The 27,671-nt window shown below is 39.7% G+C and overlaps 1 protein-coding gene across 1 annotated transcript; it reads right to left on the bottom strand.

Moving 5' to 3' along the window:
* Nucleotides 1–565: 565 nt before the first annotated feature.
* On the bottom strand, nucleotides 566–26,858 carry LOC118772607 (ras-related protein Rab-2A-like). The gene is made up of 8 exons (XM_036521096.1): nucleotides 26,646–26,858; nucleotides 19,413–19,484; nucleotides 17,920–17,987; nucleotides 12,001–12,083; nucleotides 11,549–11,641; nucleotides 11,056–11,167; nucleotides 6,199–6,267; nucleotides 566–2,055 (listed from the first exon to the last, which is right to left on the bottom strand). The coding sequence occupies exons 1-8, from the start codon at nucleotides 26,689–26,691 to the stop codon at nucleotides 1,960–1,962; spliced, it is 639 nt and encodes a 212-aa protein (XP_036376989.1). The 5' UTR covers nucleotides 26,692–26,858; the 3' UTR covers nucleotides 566–1,959.
* Nucleotides 26,859–27,671: the final 813 nt, after the last annotated feature.

Genomic DNA, 27,671 nt, shown 5'->3' on the forward strand with positions numbered 1-27,671 from the left:
CATGCTGGCATCCCTGCTTAGAAACAGATGCTGCATGCAAAACACGAAAATTTCTCACAAGGTCGTGAATCACTTACAACTGGAATCCAGGGGTATTACTTTTTTTGCTGCTCTATGAGCTAAAACAGAAAAGAGATAAGTTTTGCACCTTTTGTGAGTTCATCAGCCTGGTTCCTAAAACCTCTTGCCCCAATAACACTGTAACAGACGATGCTCCTGAAACCAGTGTCTCGCATTTCAGACAGTTAAGTATCCTGTCACGTGCAATATGGGAACCGGATTTTCAGACCTGCATCATCATTGCCCGCTCCAACCTTTCCACATCTTAAGAGCTGTATAATGCATCAGAAGACAACAGTTTTTTCGTGCACATACAAACACCAAATGTAGCAAGTGTGTCTCAAAATGGATTTAAACTGACATAGTAAATAGTGTACTAGTCAGGTTTCTGACAAAAGACCCACACTTTAATTTCATGATGTGAACCATGATTAAATCAAACATTTTGCACTCTTGACTTGACTCTTGACACTCATGACTTTACTTGCATGTTCTTACAACTGAATCCAAGACAGGGGGAATTTTTATTTTATACAGATGTCTGGATAATGACCAATGCACATGAGCCAGAGGATGCAGATTTGTATGGAGAAAAATAAATTAGAGATGATTAATGCAAAAAAAAGCAAGTAGGCAAAGGAAAAAAGTGACCACCATAATTTTCACACTGTCATAAAATAAGTCTCTATCTATTCCGTATGTATGTGTGTGTAAATAATCCACAAGGATTATTTATTTTTCATTGTTGTAACATTTCATCTCAAAAGAACCAACACAGCAAATAAATTTGAGGGTCACATAGATACTCCAGGTTTGGCTTTTATCACCCTTTTCACAATAGACAAGTTGTTCACCATATATCCATAAACAGAACACACTGCCAAAAAAGCAAATCTTTACACAACCACAGACATCTAAAGTTTAATATTGATCTGCACTAAAACTCTGTTGCAGATTAACCTGAAAAATAAATTCTGATAAGAAATGATATATTATTATAGCATGAATCTCCCTAGACTGAATGATGCATTAACCTTTCTTCTGCTATAAATATCAGCATCTCTTTTAAGGCAAACAGCTGATCCATTTCTGGAGAGAGGGTGATCTGTTTCTGGAGATGTGGTTATAGATCACATAATTTGGCATTAAAATAGAAGGATATTGAGCCAACGTTGCTATACACTGAGCAGTTTGGAGTTAGTGGAGAGATAAGGAAAAGGCAGATGGCAAGACCAAACAGGGGAAACTGCGGAGTAGGATTAAAAAGGTTTGTCAAAGCAGGTATAGCAATACTGTTGCAGTTCATAGCTCTAATTGTACAGTAAGAGAATATCAGCAAATTCTGTAAAGTATTGTAACTTGGTCAAGATACACCAAAGCAAGAAATCATAACTATATTTACAAAAAGGTGAATGATAAATACATTATCATAGAATTAAAACAGTCCTGCTCTTCTTCTCGTCTTCACTTTGAAAATGGCTGGCTGACAGTCCTACAGTTTTTTTTGTTACTTCAGGTAACCGAAATAGCCGGGGACTTTGTCCACATGAACTGATTAAAATACTTGGATGACTTTGTAGTGTTTAATATGATTCCATTATTGAAGTCAAAAGGGCACAAGCAACATAACAAAAAATAAGAATCAAGAAACACAACAACTGACTGGAAAAAAAAAATATATCAATACGATCCTCAAAATGTCGTCATTTTAGATGAACGTTAACTGTGTCTGTTGGAGCCCAGACAGACTTCAAGGTTTAACAGGGATTGTGAAGCACTTGGCTTTACTCTTGACGGACAGCCATCTAGTAAATGAGTCGAATTGCTGGGTTGGGCTGGAGTGGGGAGGGTAAGAAAAAGGTTAGTACACCCAACCAGTCAAGTGGAAACGCGGAGGCCTCAGCAGCAGCCTCCTCCAGCCTGCTGTCCTCCCTGGCTTCCTGAAAGTGTCGCGTTGGTTGCAGCGTGCTGAGGTCCTATTTTAATGCCGTTTGCCTGGATGGAAAAACAACAACAGCAACAACAACCTGAGTCGCCCATCAGAACCCCACCCTTCACAGTTAAAGTCTCACTTCTTACACCTTGACATAAAAAAAAAAAAAAAAACACACACACACACACACACACACACACACACACACACACACACACACACGCACACACAACGCACACACACACGCACACACACACGCACACACACGCACACACATTATTGATAGAGCAACCTTGATCTTGTGGTGAGATTTTCATAAGTCAGAATGTGGTGACATACTATTGCATGTGATAAGGCACTCTTATGTGAAAGATCACAGAACAACAACAAAAACAACATCTTGTATGCTCGTAGTGTGAAAGCTTCTCCATGCCACGTTTCAACCTATGGTCTTGCACAGGCAGCAAGTGCACACGTGAAAGAAAAAGCAGGAAAGTACTTAAAACCAGGGCTACTAAATATCATAGACAGATCTTCTCATAACATTAGTAGCCCATTTTGAAGTACTTTTTTCTTTTTATGTAAATGAGCACAGTAGGTGGAAATGTATCACTGCACAGCTTTCATAGTGCATGCACACCAAGCCATTGTTTTTGCATGTTCTGTGATCTTCACGCTCATCAGCTGCTACAGTCTGGCGCCACATTTTGACTTATTAAAATCTCACAATATTCAAGTTGTTAAAAAAAAAAAAAAAAAAAAAAAAAAAGTTTTTTTTTTTTTTTTTTAAACATGTTCCTTTAACACAGTTTCAGGCACTTTATGGCTGTCCACTTTCATCATTTATGTTTGTTTATTTAATTATTAATTCTCTCACATGTCATTTTAAGATGGTAATTAATATGCAGATGAGATGTATTTTGCTTTCACTTGAACTGAATTCATCGGATGGAAGAAGTCTCTGGCGAGGTTTTCTGTAACTTGTGTTTAAAGACAGCTCAATCACAATGTTAAATCTGCGCGAAAAACAGGCAAAAATAAGAGCAGTTATGTCAATAAATCCATTCCAAAAAGAAATCCGAAAGAAATGAGAGGGTCAGGCCCAAACTCAACAGGCACCAATAAATTTCCCTCTGTTGGACGGAACTGTGGAGGGGAAGGGCATAGGAGTGTTCTATGTCATCAATAATTTCAGCAATAACCCAAAGACATGGCAGTCTGCCAGGAACTCACACACACAGCAAGCAGCCCTTTCATTTATCAAACACACGCATCTCTCTCAGCACATACTCCCTCAAGTGGATTCCGGGCTAAAATACAGCACTTCAAGAGAAGTAACACAGTAGTTACTGAAATTAAGCTCTTAAGGAAACTCCACGTCACACTAAATCTCAGATTTATAGAGCTTGGCAGGGGTTTCAGAGCACCAGTAGCCTTGGGGGTTTTGGCATTACCTCTATATTGACATCAGCTGATGCGGTTTTGACTTTGTGCCTTGACTTTTTTCTCTCACCCTAATAAAAAGCATGCCCAATAGCTAAATGGGTCTCACCTCCTCCAAGTAGGTAGTAACCTTATGAGATGTTATGGAGAAGTTATGACTTGGCCAGTTGCCAAGTGGAGAGGCGGCTGGTGCCTTTTTCCTTCATGTACCTTATGCTACGTTTGACGCAGGCTTAGTCTCTCCCATTGCATTCAGCAAGCAAGTTAAACCATCAGGCAGAAATCCTAATCCGACATCATTACACAAATATGAGTGTTAAGACATATTTCTAAAAATGAGCGCCAGTGTAATGTCACTGGTTTGCCGTTATTGGCACTGTGGGTCCTTCACCAAGAAATGATAAAAGCAGCTTCATGCTATCACAGGAGTCGACTGTTTTGCTAATTAACCCTTCAATAACAGTCCTTGGAAGACGTCAGACTTTTAATACAGGTGCAAATTTCCTCTTGTTAATAAATCAATAAACGTCTGTATTGTTTAATTTTCACAAGAAGTGCACAATTTACTTTGGAAAGAGTAGCTTCCACATGTATTAATGTGCACACTTTGAAATGGACCGCGGGTGATGAAGCAGCTGCATAGGGAAGTATTTTCAGAGAACTATCAAATATATCAGCAAACCACATCAAGGTTAAAAATTGGTAAAAAATCTTGGTACTGTTGATTCTGTGACTGGGGCAATTATCAGGGGCAAGTGTGGATTTAGCTTAGCATCAGCCTTGCATCCTCCCCTTTATTACTTGCATTTGTTCTCTTATGTAATGGCCTCGATGTTTGTAATTTGTGTCTGCGTGCAAAGACTACCGTTATGACTCAATTATCCACCTTGCTGACCTGACCAATTATATACCTTATCGACCAGACCAATTATCTGCCGTATTGATCTGACCAATTATCTATCTTATCTAACTTTTATTCAGAATGTATCAATTCAAATGAGGGAATCTTCACACGCATGGTGCTCGTATTTTAGCAAGACTTTGCCATCAGCTGAGAACTGTCTCATTGTGGAACTGTACACATCCTGTCCCCGTACTGTCACTATACTTACTGTATGCACTTTTGTACGTCACTTTGGATGAAAGCATCTGCTAAATAAATAAATGTATTTCACATTAGAATATGTAAAAAATGTGAACAATAAAATGTGCCCCAAACAACTCCAAGCAGAACTGCAGTGAATCTCCAGACTTGTCCCTTCAAAATGGTATTTAACCAGCAGCCTTGCAATGCTTTTTAAATTTTCATTACATCAGTTTTCTAAATGGTATCATATAAATCTCAAACAGAAAAATGTGTGAATTAGCACAGGCCCTGGACATCTGGCATAAAAAATGTACATACTGAGATATAAATATAAATTCCTAAATTATCACTGTCACAGTTCAAATTTTCCATGTATAACTAGTCCACCCATAAGATAAATTCACTGTTAAATGGCTAACTGATCCCTGAAGAGCCCCATTCACTAGACCTCTCCGTCCTAGAGGCTCCCTCCCTCTTCCGGTGTGCTGTGCTGGAGTTGCCATGTGACTATGGGCAGACTATGCAAATTTTCTGCGTGTTATGAAATACCCACAGGCCTGGCCCTCTGCTGGTAACAATCTGGCCTCTGCTCTGGCCCATCCACTGCTCAATGTCTTACACTCAATCTTAAAGGGACACTCCACCAAAATTTGTAAATTCATGGGACATATTTTTTCTTAGAAGAGTTAGTAGCAGAGGGATTTTTGTGAAATGCTTATTTCAGGAAAAAATTTTAAAGCCTATGCACCAATGTGACGGCTGAGACGCTAAAGGCTTTGGATATCTCTGCTATAAATGCAAGTTTTACAGGAATAAAAAAAACAAAAAACGTGCTCATGCTCGATATTATTCCCTCTCTCTTAAAGCACCTGTCTTTTCCTGGTTGCAGCATACGGATGGAGATACATTCAAAAATCTTCTCATCTTATACTCTCTTTGTTTTTTGTGTAGCGGGCAAATTAAACACAAATCTTAATTATTATCTATCTGTCAATCTATACACATATCCATATACGCATTGCCAAAACACTTAACATATTTGTAGACTTGTGGAAGAATTTAATCCCTATACGGTGTTGTGTATTGTACAGGTATATGTCTTATGGAACAACAGAATCCATGCTTGCACAGCCATAATAATATTTGTATGTACCATTTATATACAAGATAGGGACTGCAAGTGCTGGTGTCAGCTCTCAGTCAACATCCCTCATTTTAAAATGCACCATACTGAGGAAGTCTAAACCTTTCTAGCTGCAGCAACTGGCAACAGTAATCAACCACGTGGATGCAAATAATGCTCTTCAACTGATAACTCAAAGACTAGTGTTCCCAGTGTAACACATATACATGGCTATGTGAAAGTGTATCCTACAGTGAGCTGTACATTAATCTAAAAGACTCCATACTATTTGTAACAGACACAACTGTTTCTGAAGGTTATACCTTCTTCTTCAGAATTTTCAATGCCTGGTGACCACAGGGGAAAAAACAAGAATTTCCCCTCAACTACTGCATTGTGAAGATGCATGGATTTCATTATTACTCAGAAAGTTTGTATAAAACGCAGAATCAACATTCATTAAAAATGGAACTGTATACTCATCTAATTAACCACATCCATGAAGCATAAACAACATCATGCACTGAATATTTGACGCACTGGAAAACATACCTCATTGTTTATATCAAAGACACCCTCCTGAATCTTCTCATAAATCTCCTTTGCTGTGTTGATGAATGCCTGAAATATAAGAAAAGAGACATATGTGTAATTATTTAATACTTAAAATATCTAACTGTACTACACACCTGTCGCAAACAGCTCCTGAGAATACTAATTGTTCTTGCTAATTACCAGAATTATGACCTGAGACAATGTGAATGCTCACTCTTACGTTAAATAAGCTTCCTCTTGCAGCACGGCAAGTGTGCAGGAGTGCTATTAGAAAATACCCACAAAACAGTAACAAAGGTACTGCGCACAGAACAAAAACAGACACAACCGCACATTTATGAACTACAAAAGGTGAAATACTTCTGCTGAAAGCCTAACTCATACGTTTGTTAATCAGAGGCCCCAATAAATTGCGGCAGAGGTTGAGAATGGACTATATTAAGCAACGTGCAGAAAGCTCGGGGATGCCCTCCTCTCCTGGCCGGCGCTTCACTGGTAAAGTTTTCATTCTTCCTATTGAGAGTGCATAAAAAGCGCAGTTCATTAGGAGAAATAAATGGGGCTTCTTCTCTGCCGTACCCTGGAAGCGTTTAACGGCTGAACTTGCCACCAGAGCTTTGTTTCCTAATTAACAGGACTGATATGTTTTCACCTATAAAGGCCTTACAGCTCCCCAGAGTAATCAATCTACTGCAGCTCAATTACTGCAGCAAGCCCGGTGAGCAGGCAGCACGGGAGCCTTAAACGACTGCGGCAGGCGCAGGGAGATATGAATATGCATAAACTCTAAGTGTGTGATCGAAACATCATACAGGGTCAGGAGAATTCACAGCAAACTAATGAGATGAATTAATCACAGAGGGTGTTTCGGGGCGCTTCCAGAAATGAACAGGTTTCCAAACAGTTTCAGATCTTAAGTATGTGGGCTTGGCTTGCAGCCAACTGCGAATTGATTCTTTCTACTTGCGCTCTGAAATGTTAACACACGTATATACACACACGCGCGCACACACACACACACACACACACACGCACACACACACGCACACACACGCACACGCACACACACACACACACACACGCACACACACACGCACACACACGCACACGCACACACACAAACCCACACGTGCACACACAAACCCACACGTGCACACGCGCACACGCACACACACACAAACCCACACGTGCACACACACACACGCACGCACGCTCACGCACGCGCCCGCCCGCACGAACGCCCATGCGCACACTCACACAGGAGGGATTCCCTAACAAACAGTACACCTGCTATCGCAGAGGCGTGCAAGCCGAGCGCGTCTGCTTCCACCCCGTCTGCAGTTACATTTGCATTCCTCTACCGCCGTGCTTTTTCTCTGGGGAATTCCCACCTCCCTCACACACAGACCAGAGCACGGAGCGACCGAAACGGTCGCGCGTCTCCACGCCGGCGCGGAACTGACACCAGCTCTGGTCCCCTGTCATGGAACAGATGTGCCTTACTGCCTTTTTTTCTTTTTTTTTTTTTTTACTATGATTACACGCCACACTGGAGGGTTTTCGCACCCCGCCAGGAAGAGACCGCCGCGGAGAGAGACGGGTCCTGACTCCACCGACGCCTTCCTTCACAAACCTCCTGACCTTAAACAAACATGCCCACCTCTCCGGATGGACAGACCCAGTTCATAACTGATGAGCAGGTAGAGAAAACACGCCATCTGAGCGCAGGAATCTACCTCTGATATTTCTGATACTTGTCATCTCTGCCACAGGTGGAGCGTTCCAATTCTGCGGTTATTGAAAATGTCACCCTGTAATGCACAACAGTCTTACTGAACGGGGGGGGGGGGGGGGGGATTGGGGGGGTATTTGTGGTGATTCACCTCACTGAGTGCATTTGTGGTGATTCACCTCACCTCAATGCCATCGGTTGTTGAAACAGCCTTCACCACAACTCTGATAAGAACAATATGAATAATATGAAATATCCCTAGGACACTGAAATATATTTTCTAAAGATATGCGTACAAAATTAAACTAAATCATTAAGATGATGCACTCAGAATCTGATCTGAAACTTTTCAACCTTTCTCTGCTTCAGTGTTTAATAAAGTTGATTTGTGTTGCTTTTTGCTGCCACCTGGTGGTACATTCAAATAATGCCTTTTGAGGTCCATCCAGAACCCTGAAAAATTACATTTTAACATTTAAAACTGTATATACCTGGGATGGGACTCATATATTAAACCATTAATTAAGTTGCAAATACAGCCACAGATCTAAGAGATAATTATTTAATGTGATTCATTTGTTTTACATTTAATTTAAATGTCACTTAAGAAAAACCCAAAGAAAGTGCTTGCTTAGGTGTATAAATAAATTAATCTGCTTTGCCAGGGCCACTGCCTAAAGACAGGACAAAATCCCACCACGCCATGCAATGGTATTAAAGTTCCTCAAGGTGAGATGGCTGGGCTTACAATTTAAAGCTACATTACATACTTCTACTTCCTTATAGTCACAGTCTGAAGTTTGAGAAAATGTTTTACCCATTCAGCTGTATAATATGACATACAGTCAGAGAGGATAAGAATCACTGTAATGACCACTATCATCCCCTTTATTGTCATGTGAACAGTTTTAGAATTAACTTGAAATATACTGGCTAATTAGCAATCGAACTTCTGCTCTCCTTGAAAAAGTGAGAGTCAACAAGAGAAAGGACATACCAGCCAGCTAACGACAAAATGTGATTGTTGGTCAGTGTATGCTACAGCTCAATGGTCAAATAATTATAATTACTGTGGATTGTGAAAGATAAAGTATGGTTGATAGCTGGCTTGTTTTACACTTTAGTCTTCAAGATTAAAACAAGATAATTCCAGGATCAGTGCAATTACAAAACATTTCTGTTGAAACTTGGCTAGCAAGCATATGTGACTAAGCTACATGTAAACCTAGAATATGCAGCATAATCAGATATTAACAATTACAATTTTGCTGCATTTACTGTTGAAATGTGGCCTGAAGATACCCCACACTGGCTAACGACAGAGCTTGCAGAGCAAGCTATTTACAATCTACGGTTATTTCTCAAGAGCATCTACATGGTCTGATTGAATTTCTACCAAGTCAAAAATGATTTCAGCAGAATAACTTTCAGTGTGGGATGGGGCATGGGAGAACATCTAATACAAAACTATATAAGATCAAGCTTCACTTTCCTGGTGGGGAATGCCGTTACACACTACAAGGTGAGCTACCTGTGCACAAGCAGAAAGACTTGCCCTGAAGTGAGGATTAGCTGTTCCAGCTATATGTATGGCTCACAGCCATAATCTTTTGTGTGCAGAGGATTGCATTTGGTCCTGCCTTGGGTGTGCACTGACTACGTATTACTACACATTTTACCTAGGGCTCACTGTTAAATACTTCCTGACTTTTCGGAAATAATATAATGAATCTCAAACTGAAGTTAGATGTTCATACAGATGTGCATCTATAAAGTAAATTACTGATAGTCTTTCTGAGAACAGCTTTGGATGTCCTTTCACCATCTCAGGAAAAAAACAAGGTAGGAGAATAAAAGATCCAGATTCAGGACAAGTTGTTTAGAATTCAAAATAATCAATCAACTTTTTAAAATATCCCTTTATCTATTACATTAAAATTGCATTAGTTGAAAAGGTACTATTGCTGATGACCCTCAGTACAAACAGTATGGTACATACATGTAAATACCTCCACAACAACAGACAGACAGTAAAAGAAAGGACCGTGCTGACATAGCGTCAACACATTACAAAGAAAAATTTATATTTTTTTAGGATCGTTATACAATGTAAGAGCATTCACCCTGCATTTGACAAGTCACTGTGTAACCATTTTGAGCAAAGCAGAATTCCAATCTAAATTATAATTATGCATCTTTGCAAAAATTGCAGAAAAATCTGATTAAATAACAATAGCAAGGAGTCTGATTTTCCTCTGAGAAACAGGTTAGAAAGAGATGGTGTACAGCTTCTTTTCAAACAAATTTGTATTGTACAAGTCTGTGGTCTTTCGAAGTAAATGTCTGGAGTCATTGATTAAAGTCATTGGGACATAAAGTTTGCTTTATCATGAAATGTAAACTGTCTAATCAGTACATTATGTTAATGCCAAAATAATGCAAAAACAAATAACCAAAAAATTCACATCAGAGAGCTACAGAACAGAAACAAAAAAGCGCAATTGATAGTAGTCGAGCAGAACTATACAAATACTACTAAATCGATTCTCTCCAGAATTCACTGTTCTGATTCACCATCTGATTTTCTGCCTGTGGTACCACAAAACTACCCCCCTGCCCATACAAACACACGCCTCCTTTGATGGTGTTGCAAATTTACAGGAATTTGCCTTGCAATCATTTACATGTGAATTTGGTTTCTCTCAAAACCCCATGGAGTCGTTTAAGTTTAAGGTTGTATTTACAGGAATGTCTTGTATGTTTGTTCTCTTGACAAACGAGCTGCATAACTTTTACTTGAACAAACCTACACATTTCACACTCTCAGATTTCAAGAGTCAGAATGACTAGGCCTGTGGTTACGGGATTTCTGCTACGACTCATTCCTGAGAAGTGAAAAAACCTTGTGGCGTACGGCTAGTTTTCATCTGAACTGTTTACGAAAAAATACCCTGAGAAAGTAGACAAATACTATGCAGATTAACAATGTAGCATCTATCAAGAAATGAGACCAAAAAAGCTTTCATGTTAACTGACAGTTTTTTTTTTTCTTTCTTTTTTCCCCATTGTTTACCAGCGATTATCCAGGCTCTAGAAATGATAACTGTGAAAAAGGTTGTTACCTCCTCTACATTTGATGCTGTCTTAGCAGAGGTTTCCATAAAGATGAGGCCGTGTTCTCTGGCAAAGGCCTCCCCCTCCTCCTTTTCCACCTCTCGCCGGGACTCCAGGTCACTGAAAGAGTTCAGGCCTTACGTTACTTCCGTTTTCTCTCTTAAACATTTAGCAAAAGGCATGGGAGTTGCAACAATTCCCTGTATGATGTATTCCATTTATATTGTGTTTGACCAATAGACACTCTTATACACAGCAAGTCACACAGTTTATCATTTTTACACGCTATCCATTTATATAGCTGGGTATTTATAGGTTTTGCAATTCATGTTAAGCACCTTGCTTAAGGGTACAACAGCAGTGGCCCTCCTGGGAATTGGGCTGGCAGTATTTCGGTTGCAAGCCCTGCTCCTTACTACTGTGCCACATTACTGCCCTATGCGACAGCTAAGCTTTATGACTACCTGCTTTGATTACAGGCAGTTAAGAAAAACAGGTCACCTCTTGTTTCCGATAAGCATGATGACCATATTGGAGTTGGAATGTTGACGCGCGTCTTCTAACCAGGTTGTCAAGTGGTTGAAGGTGTCTCTTCTGTTTGAGAGCCAAAGTAAAGAAGTGACAGATCAGAGCTCACACTCACTTCACAACTGCATTGCGACCCTCACAACTGCAGAGCAACAGAAATACAAGGCAGTGATGCTGTGAACCATTAATCTGTTCAACAGAACACTAACGCGCACACAAGGAGAAGATCAAATTTGTTCCTTACCATGTTCTTAAAACAGTTGTGTAATATAAGCAAAGTCCAGAGATTACTTTGAAACTGATAATGAAAATTTACCTTTCTGCATAAAAACGTACGACAACTATAGAGACTTTTGCACCATCTCAAAGTTTTCGACAGGAGTAAAAGTGTGGATGGCAGCACTCATTAATAAAGGCGGCCTTACCTTGTGATGTCGTACACTAAGAGCGCCCCAGCCGCACCTCTGTAGTAGGACCTCGTGATGGATCGGAAGGACTCCTGGCCGGCCTGAAAGACAGTTCATGGGGCGCTGAGCTCAGAGTGGCTCGGCGCTCCCTCAGCGCGAGGCCGCGTGACGTGAGGGCAGGGATCCCCGTCAGCACCGGCCCAGCACACGCAAACGTGAGGGTGCTTCTCGACACCAGCCAGTGTGGGCTACACACCATCACAACTGCTGCGCCCACTGCCATTCTCCCTCCACACAAAAAAAGGCCTCTCAACTCTCCCAGGCGATCCTTGACAACCCAATTTCGTGAATGGCCTCACAATACACGAATCATTACCGCAGCATAGAATGGACTCCTAGCAACTGCGCACAGAGGCACCCACTGAAAGCCGGCGACTACGCCAGATCCCTGCATTTGAATTGAATGCCCCACTCCCCGGGCAGCTGTTGACATTAGAATAAATAGAGCCTATTGTAAATAAATGATGAATGACACCAGCTGCCAGAGGAAAGGTTGCAGGAAGGCCAAGGATGCAAATTTAGCAGGTTACATCACCCCCTCCTACCCCATCACTCATCTGACTGCACTTAATGGAGTAAGCCGCATGAAAATGAATAACACACACACACACACACACACACACAAACAAACAATTTGTGGCTAAAAGAACACTGTTGCTTCTGAATTTTCCTTGATTTCCTTGATTTCACTGGTGTATGTCAAAACAGAATTGCCACTTAAAAAAGTATCGTAAAATCTGCTTGAGAGTCCAATCTCTTAAATTACTTAAAATGTGAACAAATACTTCCAGTGGATCTCTTTCAGATACATAAAAGTCTAAACATATGATTCACTTAACTAGTATGTTCTTTAATAATATAGAAAGCAGAGAAAGCCTATCATAAACTGTTTTTAGAACACAAAATAGCTACATAGTGAGCTTGTTGTCATAGCAACAAAGTGCCATGGACACCTCAACCTGTAACCCATAGTACAAGCTTCCAACAGAAAAAACAGTACTGACTAACATAAGAAGATATGAATGTAGAGTATGAGAGCTGAAAGACAATGGGCTGAAAACTACAACTACTGTGAATGGATTGGGTGCACATTATACCCAATTTCTATGTGCACACAAGTATATACATATTTACTATACTATAACTTGAAACTGTTATTATTAAACACTCTGTCAGACATCTGACCCTATTATTTGCAAAAGTACTTGTAAATACACTCATCTGTAAGAGTATCTGTAAAACAAGAATCAACTCTTCCGCATAGTGTTTTTGCATGTTTGAAAGAAAATACTGTCCAGTTATGAACCATAACCGCTGACTAAAATGCTTCTTAATGAATTCAGTTATGAATAATCTCACAGAATACTCACATCACCAGCAACGGTTATAAAGGAAAGCTCTCCTCTACTCTGGCACGTTGCCTCCACCTACAGGCCAGTTTAATGTTTACAAACCATGACTTAACTCACAGAAGGCAGCACTGGCCTTTGTGCTGGAGTTATCCAAGCAAGAGGAATCCAATCTAAAGTTTAAACCTCCAACAAACAAAAAAAAATGATTAAACCTCATGCAACCAAAGATGAACCTGTCTTTGGTCTTTCGGCTGAGAACGCCACTGATATTCGGTTTGTGATGGGCGATCTGCGGGTGGGCCGGTGCTTTCAAAGAAACAGGTCCAGAACACCCCATCACAGCCTTGATCATCTGTCTGGGGTAAGGACCAGTACTCTGTGTTTAACCACTTTCAAATAAGAGGACAGTCCCATTACCATTTGTGTGCTGGTCATTTGGGTTCTGATCTACTACTGCATTAGTACATTGCATTATTGTCATTTAGCAGATGCTCTTATCCAACTTACAGGTAGGTTACAACTTTGTCCATTTACATAATACTAGATGCAGAACTCTTCCACTATGAGGAAGTTTTAAGAACATCTACATCTGCATCTTACTCCTTCAGAACGATTATTGATTTGCATGTTTTTTTACTCAGGTTCTTATTTCAGTGTCAATTCATTATTGTTCCTCTGGCTGAGGTCGCCTTATCTGTAGCACTACGAGGGCTGTTCAGACACATTCATGAGGGGTGGTAAAATCAACTATCCCATTTAAACTGTTAAAACTTCACAGAAGTCTACACTTTGAATGTGTCATCAAAACTGCCTTTAATCTTTAAGAGTTCAAATACTGTTTGAACTCAAATAAAAATATTCTGCTTTTGAAGCAACTTTGCTTGAAATTCTTGAAAAAAAAGTGAAGTGTAGCCTAGTAGATGTAAATGTCTCCCTTTCTACCTCTCTCCTTTCCCCCAGCAGCCTCCAAATGTCTTCATACCCTTGACAGATTAAAAAAATACTTCAAAAACAGTTAACAACAGAGCTCAGTCAGGATTCATGTATGAATAAAAGAAAGTTTTAAAAAAACTAAAAACTAAAAACCACAAGGAAAAACATGTTTTACACCACAGCACATTTTTCAAAAAAGCACAAAGACCAAATTTATTCACACCCCTACAGCAAATATTTTGTACTTTAATGACACTGAAAACACACTTCCTCTAGTCTTCTTAGGAGAGGATCTGACTACTTCTCCTGGTAGAATTTCTCCAGCACCTTCACATTTTGTGCTGCTCTCTTCTGAAATGCTCTCGTGAGTAGGAACCACAACTGTTCTCTGCTTAAAATGACCAGTCCAGAAGACTGATTTTCTTTTCCCTGAACCTTGTAGATTTCCCTACTGATTTTGGTAGGTGCTTTAGATTATCATAGCGAAACATGTTATTGCAATCAAACTTTTTAGTGGGAAGAACCAGATGTTCAGCCATAAATGTCCTGGCAAAGACGTGAATCCACCATTCTCTTGATCCTACCAAGGCCACAGAGCCATAAGGACAACTTTAGCAAAAGCTTCACGTTTTCAGCGCTTAAGAGAGCAGTGATGAGTTGCGCTTTATCTAACCATTAAACATTATCCAAACTGCCCTTCAGATGCAAGATGATAAATTCAAACTGCTTATTTTTTGTTGTGGCTCTCTCCTTGCAGGTCTCCCATTAACATCAAATGCATGCATCCAATGTGTAATGGTAGTTCTGGAGAAGATGTTCAGATGACCTTTGCTAACTGTGTCTATGATTAATTGGGGGCATTGGGGAACCAATCCTTACGACAAACCTAAATTCACATGACCTATAACCACACTAAACTTCAAAACATGCTTAATAGCATCATACAAAAGTACAAAGACACATAAACACAAAGATATAAAGAGCTGAACAGCAATGCAATCACTGCAAACTCAGATTCAATGGCTACATATGGTAGCAACCAGCTAGCCCCAGGTTGTAACAAAGCTAGTTAACACATACTAATGATAGGAAAAAAAACCAATGCAGCCTTCTACCTGTCAAGACGAACAAATAATAACAGAGAAGCTGTCCCTGCTGATGCTATTCAGTGCATGTCCTTGACATGCTGTCACACACTCTCTGCCTAACAACACAGTCCCCTGTATCTAACCCCCTGACCTTCTGCAGGGCTGCAAGAACAAACATGTTACATAGGCTGAAGAAATCACAAGTAAAAGTTTAGTTTCACATAAAGCCACTATTTTCTCAACGTGACTCCCATCAGCTCTGTAGCTTAATGTTCAGTAAACTTTCTGTTAAGGATGCAATCACTCTGTTGATTAAGCCAGTCATTGACAAACCCTTTTTTCCCTTCAAAAACTTTTAAAACAAAAGAGGAATGTTAAACGTTACTGGGTGATACTGGACCACATTCTTGGAGGGGTGGGACATTCTCGTTCCCATTCCAAGCATTTCAGTCGAAGAACATTTCAGATGACTAGCTTGCGCAGGAGTACTACATGTTTTACATGCAACTGCATGCGATTCCAGAGAAATTAGTCCTTTGCCAGAAAATAACTTAGACTGCATTTAGGAATTGCTGTTACATAATTCAGTTCTAATGCGAGGCTTATTCATTTACAACTACATCAATATATAATTGGTATACTAGATTGTTAAACATAAATTAAACCCAGTATAATCATTGAATATCCATGGGAGAGGAAATATGCAGTATGCCTGCTGTTCACAATATAGAAAGGCAGTGCAGTCCAACTTACGTAAGTGGGCAAAAATGTTTTAACAAGACTCAAGTTTGCTAAATAGAGATACTTAGGATGTCTAAAGCATCAAGATTCTTATATAAACATAAATTACTTTACATTTTTAGATAACAAGTGCTTGTTAAACTGAGTAGCTAGTGCAAAGTTTTTTTACATGACCTAGATGGCAGCAGTAATGTTAGACTAGCTTGCTAATGCAAGTCTCACCACCACAAGGGTATAGCAAGAAGGCTAGCTCTGTTGGTTAAAATGCAAACAATTTGCTATGCAGAAATGTCATTTTCCTCTTCACAGAACATCTGATTCCCCAGCACTGAAATCACATTTAGCAAGCTGGCAAGAGTACAGCGTACATGTACTGGTAGGAGCAACCAACCTTGACAGCCATTAAAGCTGGTTAGCTAGCAAGGTAATGTTAATGTTGGTGAAGCTTTATGAAACTTACTTGAGGTGGCAAAATGACATGACAAAAAAAGCCTAGGCTTAGGGTTAGGCAGTTTCATATTCATCAGTATTTTCCAACAAATCAGACTTCTTTTGGTGGAACTTGCTGTGATAAAGCATGATGACAGAGCTTGTGTCAATCTGCAAAGTGCTCAAAGAGGTCTAAAGTATATATTTTTTTCCAAAGTTATATCAAGTGAACTCCATTTGCTTCCGTTTTTTCTTGTTTTTTATCCTGCGATATGTATTGGTCAAATTGATTAATTCATGAATCGATTCATTTTATCAGTGAAATCCTATTAAAAGGTAAAAAAAAACAAAAACTAGTCACTTAACATATTTCACCCTCCATTAACAATGTTCAATCAATAATCACTGTACTAATCTTTCAACTATTCAAAGGTCAGACATTGCCTATGTGTTGTTTTTCACCGGACATGCATGGATGCACCTTTCTCATAACAGCTATTACTACGGACCAATGCACGAGGGCAGACAGTGGACATGACAAAGATGCACGCTATCAGTGACAGGAAAATATACCTACACTGGACCAATTAAATGCAAGCTAATCCATGGAAAACTGACACTGAATACCTCTGCTGGTGAAACTGCTGCTGGTCCCTTAATCACATAACCTAAAATCTGCATTTGAATATTGAACACACTGTTAAGGGCCCCTATATTCCAATAATCCAGAGTATCCCTGACTTTCTTTAAGGTATAACGGTTACCTTTGGGTGTGTGTTTGCCTGACAAACTACTTGATTTTTTCAGTAATGGAATGGAATGGAGTAATGGAAAGAGCTGTCAAAATTGGTAGCCAGCTCTTTGTGAATAATGTGTTCTTTATAGCCACAAATCAACATGCGGACAAGACCCCTTGCATGACATTTTCAGACAGCTCTGATTTTAACCATGGAAATGCATGCCACTAATGTGAATAAATTTCATAATTTTGCTTTTTGCAGAAAAAAACAACTTTTTAAATAAACACTATTACATTTTGATAATGATCTCACAATCCTTTAGATATAATCTATTTATGCAAAAATACTTCCTATGTTCTTATCACCTGTTATTTCTTGTATTCATTGGTAATCTAATATTCTATCAAGAGTATAAATAAATAGTATGAATCCACCATATGTGTGAGTGTACACACACAGACATATATATATATATATATATATATATACACACACATACGTATGTGTGTGTGTGTGTGTGTGTATTAACATGGTTGTGCTACGGTGGTACAGATATTTACAGCACAGCATATTCAAGTTCACATAAACACTTACTGTATCCCAGATCTGTAGTTTTATCTGTTTTCCATCAATAGTGATCATTCGTGCACCAAATTCTACACCTGTTGGAAAGATTGAAGAATGAATAAAACACTGTATACAGTCCTGTTTTGTAATAATAATAATAATAATGAAACATGCCCATTAATTTGTACTCTGTAGCAGTAAACATAAATATGATATAAAACAGCTAAAAGGAAAATAAGTGCTAATTAATTATGGTTTGTCACGTTAGTACAAATGCAGGTAATGCACCTGAAGTTTGTTTGTTTAAGCCACCATTGTGTCAAACACATAAGGGTTCAAAGTATCAGTCGCACGAGCTTTGTGTTGTACTTTGCACTACAGTATATGAGTGAAGCATTATGTGAGAATGGTATGGGACAGCAAGAACCAGTTAGGTACACTCCAGATTCATAGTAAATGTTTGTCATTTTCATGGAGCATTCTGAATTCAATGCAAAGTATCTTTAATCTGCCGCATGGTAAAGTGAGAAAGGGAACCACAAGGAAATGCGAACTGAGTATCAAAAACAGACTTATAGGTAACTTTGTATTGTTAAAACAGTACATGGGAATTTGAATAAATGTAAACCTTGTAAATTTGATGCCCTTGAGGAAATGTAAGCATTACATGGACAAATAAATAGCATGGGCTCTCGCAATTAAAATCAAATATTATATGCATATGCAACATGTATTTCTCTACACTTACTGTGCCTATTCATTAATAATCCATTAGTCACTGTGTACATCACCTACAAGTGCTCTTGTAGGGAATTAGCTATTAATGCTACACACACTTTGCAAGTACAAAAAAAAATGTATCAACATTATATAATAGACAATTGCACTCCCACATGAAAAGAGTGGATTTCCTTGATGTTCCCAGCACCTAAAAAGCACTTATTTTGAGGTAAGGGAGAGGTGAGGAGGGGCTCCTGTTTTAACCATTGACAGAAGTGATTCCGATGTTCAATTCAGGCTGAGTACAAATGATGAGGAAAACACAGTTGCCAAAATATTTTGTAAAAGCTATAAGGCTGGAAGAATGTTCAATAACTTAAATGTTAAATAATTTTCTTAAACTCGCAAGGCTATCTAACTCAGCACACTATGAAAGTGGCATTTTCCACTTGAACAGGTACATCCTCAGCATGGCTGTAGAGTGGGTGTTGACATTGATCAGGAGCTAAAAATAAATATCCTTACGTGTCAGAAACAGACACTGCTCTATCTGAAAGGAAGAAAAATCGAATGGTGACATCCTATGGAAATGATATACACATGGACAACTGAACCATTGTCAATTCATATTTCCTTACTGAAATACTTATGTCTTTACATTTCAAAGGCGATACATTGTACCCAGTGTTGTGCATGTAACATAAGAAATCTACACAAGATACAATCATTTATAACAAATAGCAAGCCCTTCTATTCAAAAACTGATGAAACAGACAAAAACATATTTGAAGGTTTCTTACCAATAGTGAGGTCATGCACCGGCTGAAACCTCTTATCTGTGAACTGTAACAATAAACATGACTTCCCCACTCCTGGAAAAAAAAACACACACACACATGGAATGAAATTCTACAGTGTTATACCCACAGATGATGCAACAGAATACAGTCTATGGGGTAGTATCTCAGAGGGATAAAATACAGCAGCATGAACAGCACGGACATAAACAGCAACGTTTCCCTCTCTAGAGGCAACCTTACTTTCTAGACTTCTGCTGGTCACTAAGATAAGATAGGATGAGATAAAAGGTAAGAAAGTATGTTATTAATCCAAAAAGTAAATTGGCTTATTGTTCATTATAACAATTCACAGAACCTTGGTAAATCCTACCCAGCTCCCATGTTCTTCTGTAATTAATAATCTCTCTGCCTGTCAGTATTTAATTCTTCTGTGAGTTGCAGGAGCAGTTGCACTGTCCTCCATGACATGAATCAGGGACATGAATTGGGTTTCACCCAAACATCACAGTTGCCTTCTCCATAGAGGTTTGGTTTGCACCTACAGCACAACAGTAATCGTCCAACTCACGTGACACAACAGGCAGATTTCAGATGTCAGCCTAATCTAATTGAGATTAAATGTAACATCAGCCTTTACTGTCCAGCAGAACATGACCTTTTGACTATGGCAATGCATACTCATGTCTCAGACTGTTAACAACAGAATTATGTACCTGGTGTAGGGAGAGCTTTGAATACATTTGCCAATAACCTGATGAAGCGAATATAATGTGCATGCAATGTCAGATGTCACCAACAGTTGGTGCCCCATGAATCATTATTAAGTGCATTAGCCAGCCTTCACAAACATCCATTAACATTACTGTCATGTTGTAAATATAACTCAGAAAGGAAGTGATTAATCTCTGATTATTCCTCAGGATGATGATCTGAACACACGACTCGATTTATGCAGCGGCTTGCTGCATAGATCTTAGCTGTCAATTTAATCACTGCCTGGCCAAGGTCTCAGTTTGTGTGAGAGAGAAACATTTAATGAGCCAGGAAAAGAGATGTGAAGTTAAAGGCTTTTTCAAATATCTGTACATACACTAAAAACTGAGAAATAAGTACAACCTGTCATTCCAATGAAGTATAGACCTACTCCCCACCTTTATGCAAATACACCAAACTCTAAATAATATCAAAATAAAAATAAAAAGTAGCGCAAAGATTGATGTTGAAAACGCTTTACCGTCAATATAGCCCAGTCATTAGTATATTGAATGGAACACACAAACCAATGTCAGCCTAAATCACTAGCTGACCACGTCGGAGATATAAAAACCAAAGAAAAAAGCTGAAAAGATCTAAGAATTTGCTGCAGTTTAAGACAACAGAATACATCTAGGTTTCTAAGAGCAACAGCCGTTGCTACGCAGGAACACTGATAAGTGCTCATGTGGATGTGACGTAAATAAGCAAACATAAATGACACAATTACCTCTAATTGAATGAGCCTACATGAGTGATACACTTTTGCCATTTGAGCTGCTCTCTTATAAGAGACTGAAACATTTTCCCACAGAGTCATGAGAAAATGCCATTTGTCATGACAATAACAAGTTGTAACAGCAGTAACAGCAGCTAATGGCTGCTTTGTTTTCTGTGTTTTATTTCCCAAACTCCAAGGGGCTGCATTCACCTTTCTCCCTCATTCATAGTCATTATCAGGGTATAATGCTCCTTTATAAACAGAAAAATATTAGGAGAGTGCAGCCAGAATAGGGCAAACTGAATTAAAATGCCAAAGGTTAACCAGAAGTAGCCATCATAAAAGCAATGCATTTGTTTCTATCTGGAAGGGCAATATTTAGGCAATTAATACATCACTCAACCCAACAGCAGGTCCATCACCTCAAAGAGGTAAAGATATGCCTGCTGTATATATTACTTAAATTAAATGCACCCGGTAAAGGTTACAGGGGAGTCATGTACAGCGCAAGCTAATCAGAAGTTCATGCACGTATGACTGTGCAGACAACATTGGTGAAGATTAACAGTATTAAGGATATTAACAATATTAAGATCTATACATGCAAAAGGATACCAAAGGAACCTGATTCAAGCCTTTAAGTGGAAGGGCTCCTGTAAAACGAACAAAAAAGAAAAAAATCGAATAACCAGGTTGGCCAAATGAAATCTGGGAAGAGGTCATGGTTGGAATAATTGGAATCTTTAGAGTGGCGGTGCACCTGCACACAAATTCACAAGAAGTCGTTGAGCATGTCCAAAATATCACACACATCTGATCCAGCAATAAACCATACCAATCTGATTAGGAACGTGCAGACATCTGATTGATGCTGGGGTGTAACATGTGAAAACACTGACCTGACGTATTAAATCCACTCTTGTGGTGGCACCTCCATCACGGTTAGACCCGGGCTACTTTGTGGAACAGCGAGCTTCATGTAGCACGTTTGTGGTGGGTGGTCTGACAAATGGATATCTTTACCGAAGCCATAAATTGCAGCTTCTAAAGAAGCCTCTCATTTACAAACTCACTGCATTTCAGTTGCAGTTTACGCGCTAATCAGACTTCCCGGGGCCAAAGAGTTACAAATGTGTGTGTACAAGTGTGATATTTGTCTCTGACCCCACCAATCTCAAAGGATGATGAAGCTTTCCAGCTAGTAACATCTCAGTCTAGTGAGACAAACTATGCTTTTGAATGATATTGGTTGCAATCTCTGTCACTTTTCCTTTCACGTTTCTGTAAAAAACAAAAAACACAATTCCTGTCTACAAAACGACCGCTACAGAATGTAAGACAGTGCTCTCACCTCTTCCAACTTTACAGGTTCTAAATTCACTAAAACTATTAACACTGATCCAAATCAACCTGATCAATGATGACCTCCAATCCAAGCAGCACACAAAGTTGGGGCTCACACGCGCCGCGCTGACTGAGCACACACAGAGAGGCAGGATTGTGTTTCAGAGGCAGTCACATGAGGGCAGTCTGGTTGAGCAACACCCCGCCATGGATAGCCATAGCATGTTGCAATGAGGGCTGAAATGTGCTTACTTGTGCACTGGACATCATGAACGTGAGCGGCAGAAGCGCATGACATATGACATAACGGCCCTTCCTGTGAAAGGAGAGGCGACAACCTTCTTTATTTGGAAATTTTTTATACTGTCAGATAAAATGTGTGTTTCGTGTCACTGTAATGAGAGATTCCATTTCATTTTTCTTCCTGCCTTGGATTCAATAATCTGATTCGTTTATGCTAACGTTAGTTAGCTTGTCTGAACATAAACGGTAGAAACAAAGCTCGGGATCAACAATGCTGTTTTGTTTTTATAAATCCACGTTTAAATGACCAGAGGCAGCAGTTTATACATTCAAAAATCTGAACAGAATGCTCGTTTGTTTTTGTGCAGGCACCTGCGTGTAGGCTACAGTCAGAGAGTGCGTGATTCATCACGCCGGTGTTCAAGACACCCAGCACTATTGCACTTTATTTCTGTATTTATTTGGCAGACATCCTGATCTAGGCTGACTTACAGAGCAACAGAAATTGTAGTCAAGTAAACAGGCTGGGGAATATTGAGAAACACCAATGGAACAGTCTACTCTAGCAGAAAATACCTATCCCTTTCCAACCCCATGACATTTTTCTCGCCATAGCAAAGTACATCTGTATAACAACAGCTATTAGTACTGAAGTTTGCTGATTAAAAATAAAAATCCTATTTATATCAGCAGATATACAACTTGTGTATCTCATAAATCTAATCCCCATCAATAAAAATACATGTGTAGAAAGATACTGCAGAACTTTTCCAACACAGGCTAAACATTATATACCAGCCTATACAGCATCTCAGCAATAATGCACAGTCTATATGTATCTCAATCAATCAGATCTCATCAAAACACCAAACCCACAGTCTGTATGCAATGGGATATTGTGGTTGATGAAATGGGCATATAAGCACATGGTTGAGCACTCAATTCTAATGTGGGGTACACCTTTGTACCCCTTGGCCAAAGCAAATATAATGAATCTCTCCAATAAACTGCCGAGCAAATGTACAAAATTTAAACGATGATAATATAATGATAGAGACAAATAAACCAGACGTCCAAGCTGAACAAAAAAAGGACGACTCAGTGTACTGTGACCACTGGATGCACCCAACCATCCAGGTCTGCAGCTGGAGCAGTAAACAACAGGCAAGCCGGTGAACTTAGGTTTATTTTTGCCTTGGGACATGCAGCTACTCATAAATGGTATGATGCAGTCAGCAATCTCAAAACACTGTTATGGGATCACATTATGTAAGACACACAAGAGTAAGGACGGCTCATTAAGTCTGTGCTTATCCACATTTATGTTTTGTATTCAAGACAAGCTACGGGGGTGGCAGTTTAGCATAGTGTTTGAAGTGCAGGACTCATCACCAAAAGGTTGCCGGTTTGATTCCCCGCTGGGGCATTGCTTCTGCACCCTTAGGCAAGGTACTTAACCCAGAACTGCCCCAGTAAATATCCAGCTGTATGAATGGTTAAAATTGTAAAAAACTGTAACCGATGTAAGTTGCTCTGGATAAAAGCGTCTGCTAAATGCCAATAATGTAATTTTGGCATTTTGGGGGACTGAATCCACAACTTTCCGATGTCAGGGAAGACACAGACAATAAGGCCACTAAATTGATTAGTAACTTACAGTACTTATGCAGAGAACATGCTGGACTCCAGAGACATCATAAAATAGGCTGTATGTGTTGATTAAAAACATGGAGATGAGCACTGCTGCCCTTTCATATAAAAGTACAACAGTGGAACTTAAAAGTAAATTCATCTGAAAACATGGTTGTTTCTAAGTGGGCCCTGAAAGGGATGGGAGTGAAAGAGACCTGTAATGCAGACTATAGCTTGCGCTTTTTGTAACATCGCTGTGGACGAACACATTTGCAAAAGAGGTAAGCTATATTTGATTAAATGCATACATCGGGACGTGATCATTTTGATCTGTTGTCCAGATGTGTGCATTTCAAGCAGTGGCCTACAGCCTGCACAAACAAACAGTATTTGCCAAGTTACTGACCGATGAAAATAAGCTGCATAAAATGAGACCAGAATGTGGGTTTACTAATGAGCTACTAATGAGCTCAGAATGGGCTGTTTTCTCTGACTCAGTTGAACCAAGAAGACTCTTCTGCTTGCCAGTGAGAACTGATGCCAGGTCTCAAGGGCGGGTACATGATCCAGACAGCCACCATCATTGTGTGCCCCTAACGCATATTGCCATAATGATCTATCTTATGCGAGTGCATTGGCAAGTAATCCTATGTTTCCCCATAAACCATCTATGTGACTGAAACAGATCATCCGTAGCACATCAGCTTTTCTGGATTTCCACATCATGAAAGTGCTCCCACTCCAGGTGGGCATTTGGCATGAGCTTTGAACTACAGCGCAGAGTACAAATGCCCCATGAAAATAACCCATCGGCGGTGTGTGGGTTTGTATATGCAGGGACTGTATGTCTGGTTAAGGCGTGAAACAATATGAAATAATTGTGTAATTGATCATTGACAGCAACAGCAGAAATCTTAATGCCTTAATGCCAAACAACTACATGTACCTGCTGAAGAATCCCTGTGATGTTTTGCTTACTTTGTTCAATCATCCCTGTTCAGAGCCAGACTAGACACTGAGAAACTACTGCAGTAGCCATTCATAAAAAAGTAACTAAAACTTATCCATAATTAGTGAGCTTATGTGAAAATATACTGGATTGTCAAATTAAAACTGCATTTGTTTGCAAACTTTCTGTAGCTTAGAAACCTTGTTCTGCTTGATTTTTCATTCCATGTATCCTGATATAAAACACACTTATTTTAACGTATAATTTTGCGGATTTGTACTTAACAGCGAATCGGTATTTATTAATATGCAGGAAAGAGGCAAGCACTCTGCTATTATACTTGGCTATTATGAAGAAGCCAGGATTACAAGAAGGCAAATATGTGTCCCGAACACAACGCGGTACAGGTTGTTTCCACTTATCTTAAATACTGGTTCGATGGTGCCGTACGAATAATTACAAAACGTGAAATTTTGACAAAACCGATAGTCGGCTCTGGCTTTCAGTTTCAAGAAGTATGAATGCAAAAAGCAAGGCCCGGTAAAACTGAACACATGCACAGCAAGCAAAGCTGATATTGCTAGCTGTAGGCTAGTAGCTAGCAAGCCAACACAAATTGACAGCTGGAATATAGCGTTATGACATCCCCAGATGGACGGTTTTACTCTTAATAAGAAGCATTCTCTCTCGTGAAACAGCAACGGTATTGTCTGGGTTTGTAACTAAGACAACGAGTTACCAAACTATGTTAGATTCGCTACGTATGAAAGCATGACTGTTTCACAAGTGACACTATAGGCCTAACGTTGCTGAAAATTTGACCATTTCAGCGTAGCTAACGTTGCAGTAATAGCCTCTGGCTAACATTAGCTGTCTAGCTATCTGCATAACAACCGAATATTTACAGTATAACCGAAAAATTCTACGTACACAACGAGGCAAATTAGCTAGCAACAAAATTACTTCCAGTGCCACATTCAACAAAGGCAGTAGCTTGATTTGATCATTCCCTAGATAGCTAGACTATATGAGTTGTTTTGCTAACTAGCTAGCTTCCTGGCTGTAAGTTCTCTTCACAGCGAATACCAGGCTAGCTTTGTAGCCAGCCCACTCCGCGTCTGTTTACCTTAACGAAGGCCTGACATCTCCAGTAGGTGGTCGGCATGAAGCACTGTTAAAGACTGGGTGTTGTTTTATTTTACGTAGCTACAGCTTGCACCCTTCACCGCCTGTGCAGCGTAAACACTTGGGATGGCAATGATTGTGGCTAGCGCGGCTGCTGTCAAACACCTGCGTAGTGACAAAATATCCAACCATAACGTTAGCCACGTAGCTACCTAGCTAATTATTTTTGTAACCTGACAAAAATGTAGGCATCTCTCTCACCCTACGGTCCCGGCTTTACCACGTCAGTGTCAACAAAACGGTGGAAATAAAACTAGACAGATACCTCGCTCGCTAACTAGCGAGCTGTCTAACGTTAGCCAGTTAACTGATTGGCCAGCTATTCACTCTGTAGCTATAGCTATCCCGCTAACATTAGCTATGTTTCTTTTTCTTGACGTGACCCACCGACACAGTGCCTGCTTACCCGTATCCCCAATAATGATGTACTTGAAGAGGTACGCGTATGCCATGGCAGCTGGACGCTCTGTCTACCTTTCTTCGTACTGTGGACTAGCTAACTCTTCTCACTCCCAAACCTCCTGCAAAACAAATACAGGCTTAGCCAGCCCCTCTTTTGCTCTCCGACGAAAAGGAACAATAAACCCCTCCGAGTCCGACCGCCTACGTCACACGTTCCACCTTCGCCACGCACGCAAAAAGCAGAGAACCTCTTCCTGGACCATTGCTGACAGAGCCGTAGAACCCGTATGTTGAGTGGTTTCCCGAGGCCATGTTTATTTTCGCAGTAGGACCGTAACAGGACCAAAATTGACCCAAGGTTTGATTTTGTTGCGGTAAAACATCGTGTAAAGACATTTCATAGACAGAGTAGACTAGACAAGCAAGACTGCGTAGACCACTTAAGTGGCAGATTAAGTGGAACCATGTTTTAACTGTCGATAAATATTCTACTCAGACTTTTCTTCCGGGTTTAGTTCACTAGCACCCGATGCGATGTCTGAAACGCCAAGTATTGCCGCACAAAGTTTAAAAAGAACGTGTACAGTGGACTTATTATCTGTCAATTTGAAATAGTAAAACAGCAGCGTTAGAATTCCACGTGGCAGTACGAAAGTCCCGGCGATGCGTAAGATATTTTGTGATGGTTAAAGACCTTTACTCAGACAGCTGCGTTAAGTTAAATACATGTTTTACATTGTTCGTCTCTTAGGATCGGCAGAAGTCTATTGTCTGTCCAGTGCTAGCTTGAATTCTTTAAACTATTTTTTAATTTGAGTTACGATTTTTATGACAGGGAGCATGCCATCGTGCGGTTGAATTCCTCATTCCGAGTAGTTTGACTGAATTCCTGCTTTTTACTCCTCTTCTCCGCAATTTGGGTTTATTGCACTTATTTATTGTATTTACATTTAATATAAATATTGTACAGAAATATCAATAAAGACGTACAAATGGATGCATGATGCAGTGAAGAAAAAATATGCATTGA

This window comes from Megalops cyprinoides, chromosome 2 (assembly GCF_013368585.1).
Source record: "Megalops cyprinoides isolate fMegCyp1 chromosome 2, fMegCyp1.pri, whole genome shotgun sequence".
Classification (NCBI taxonomy): domain Eukaryota; kingdom Metazoa; phylum Chordata; class Actinopteri; order Elopiformes; family Megalopidae; genus Megalops; species Megalops cyprinoides.

What these genes read in the sequence shown, in the direction of transcription:
- LOC118772607 (XM_036521096.1), bottom strand. Translation starts at nt 26,691, where the DNA reads ATGGCATACGCGTACCTCTTCAAGTACATCATTATTGGGGATACGG. An exon ending in CATCATTATTGGGGATACGG is followed by an intron (nt 19,485 to 26,645) that starts GTAAGCAGGCAC and finishes TTTTTTTTCCAG; the next exon opens with GAGTGGGGAAGTCATGTTTA. An exon ending in CAGCATCAAATGTAGAGGAG is followed by an intron (nt 6,268 to 11,055) that starts GTAACAACCTTT and finishes CTTATATTTCAG; the next exon opens with GCATTCATCAACACAGCAAA.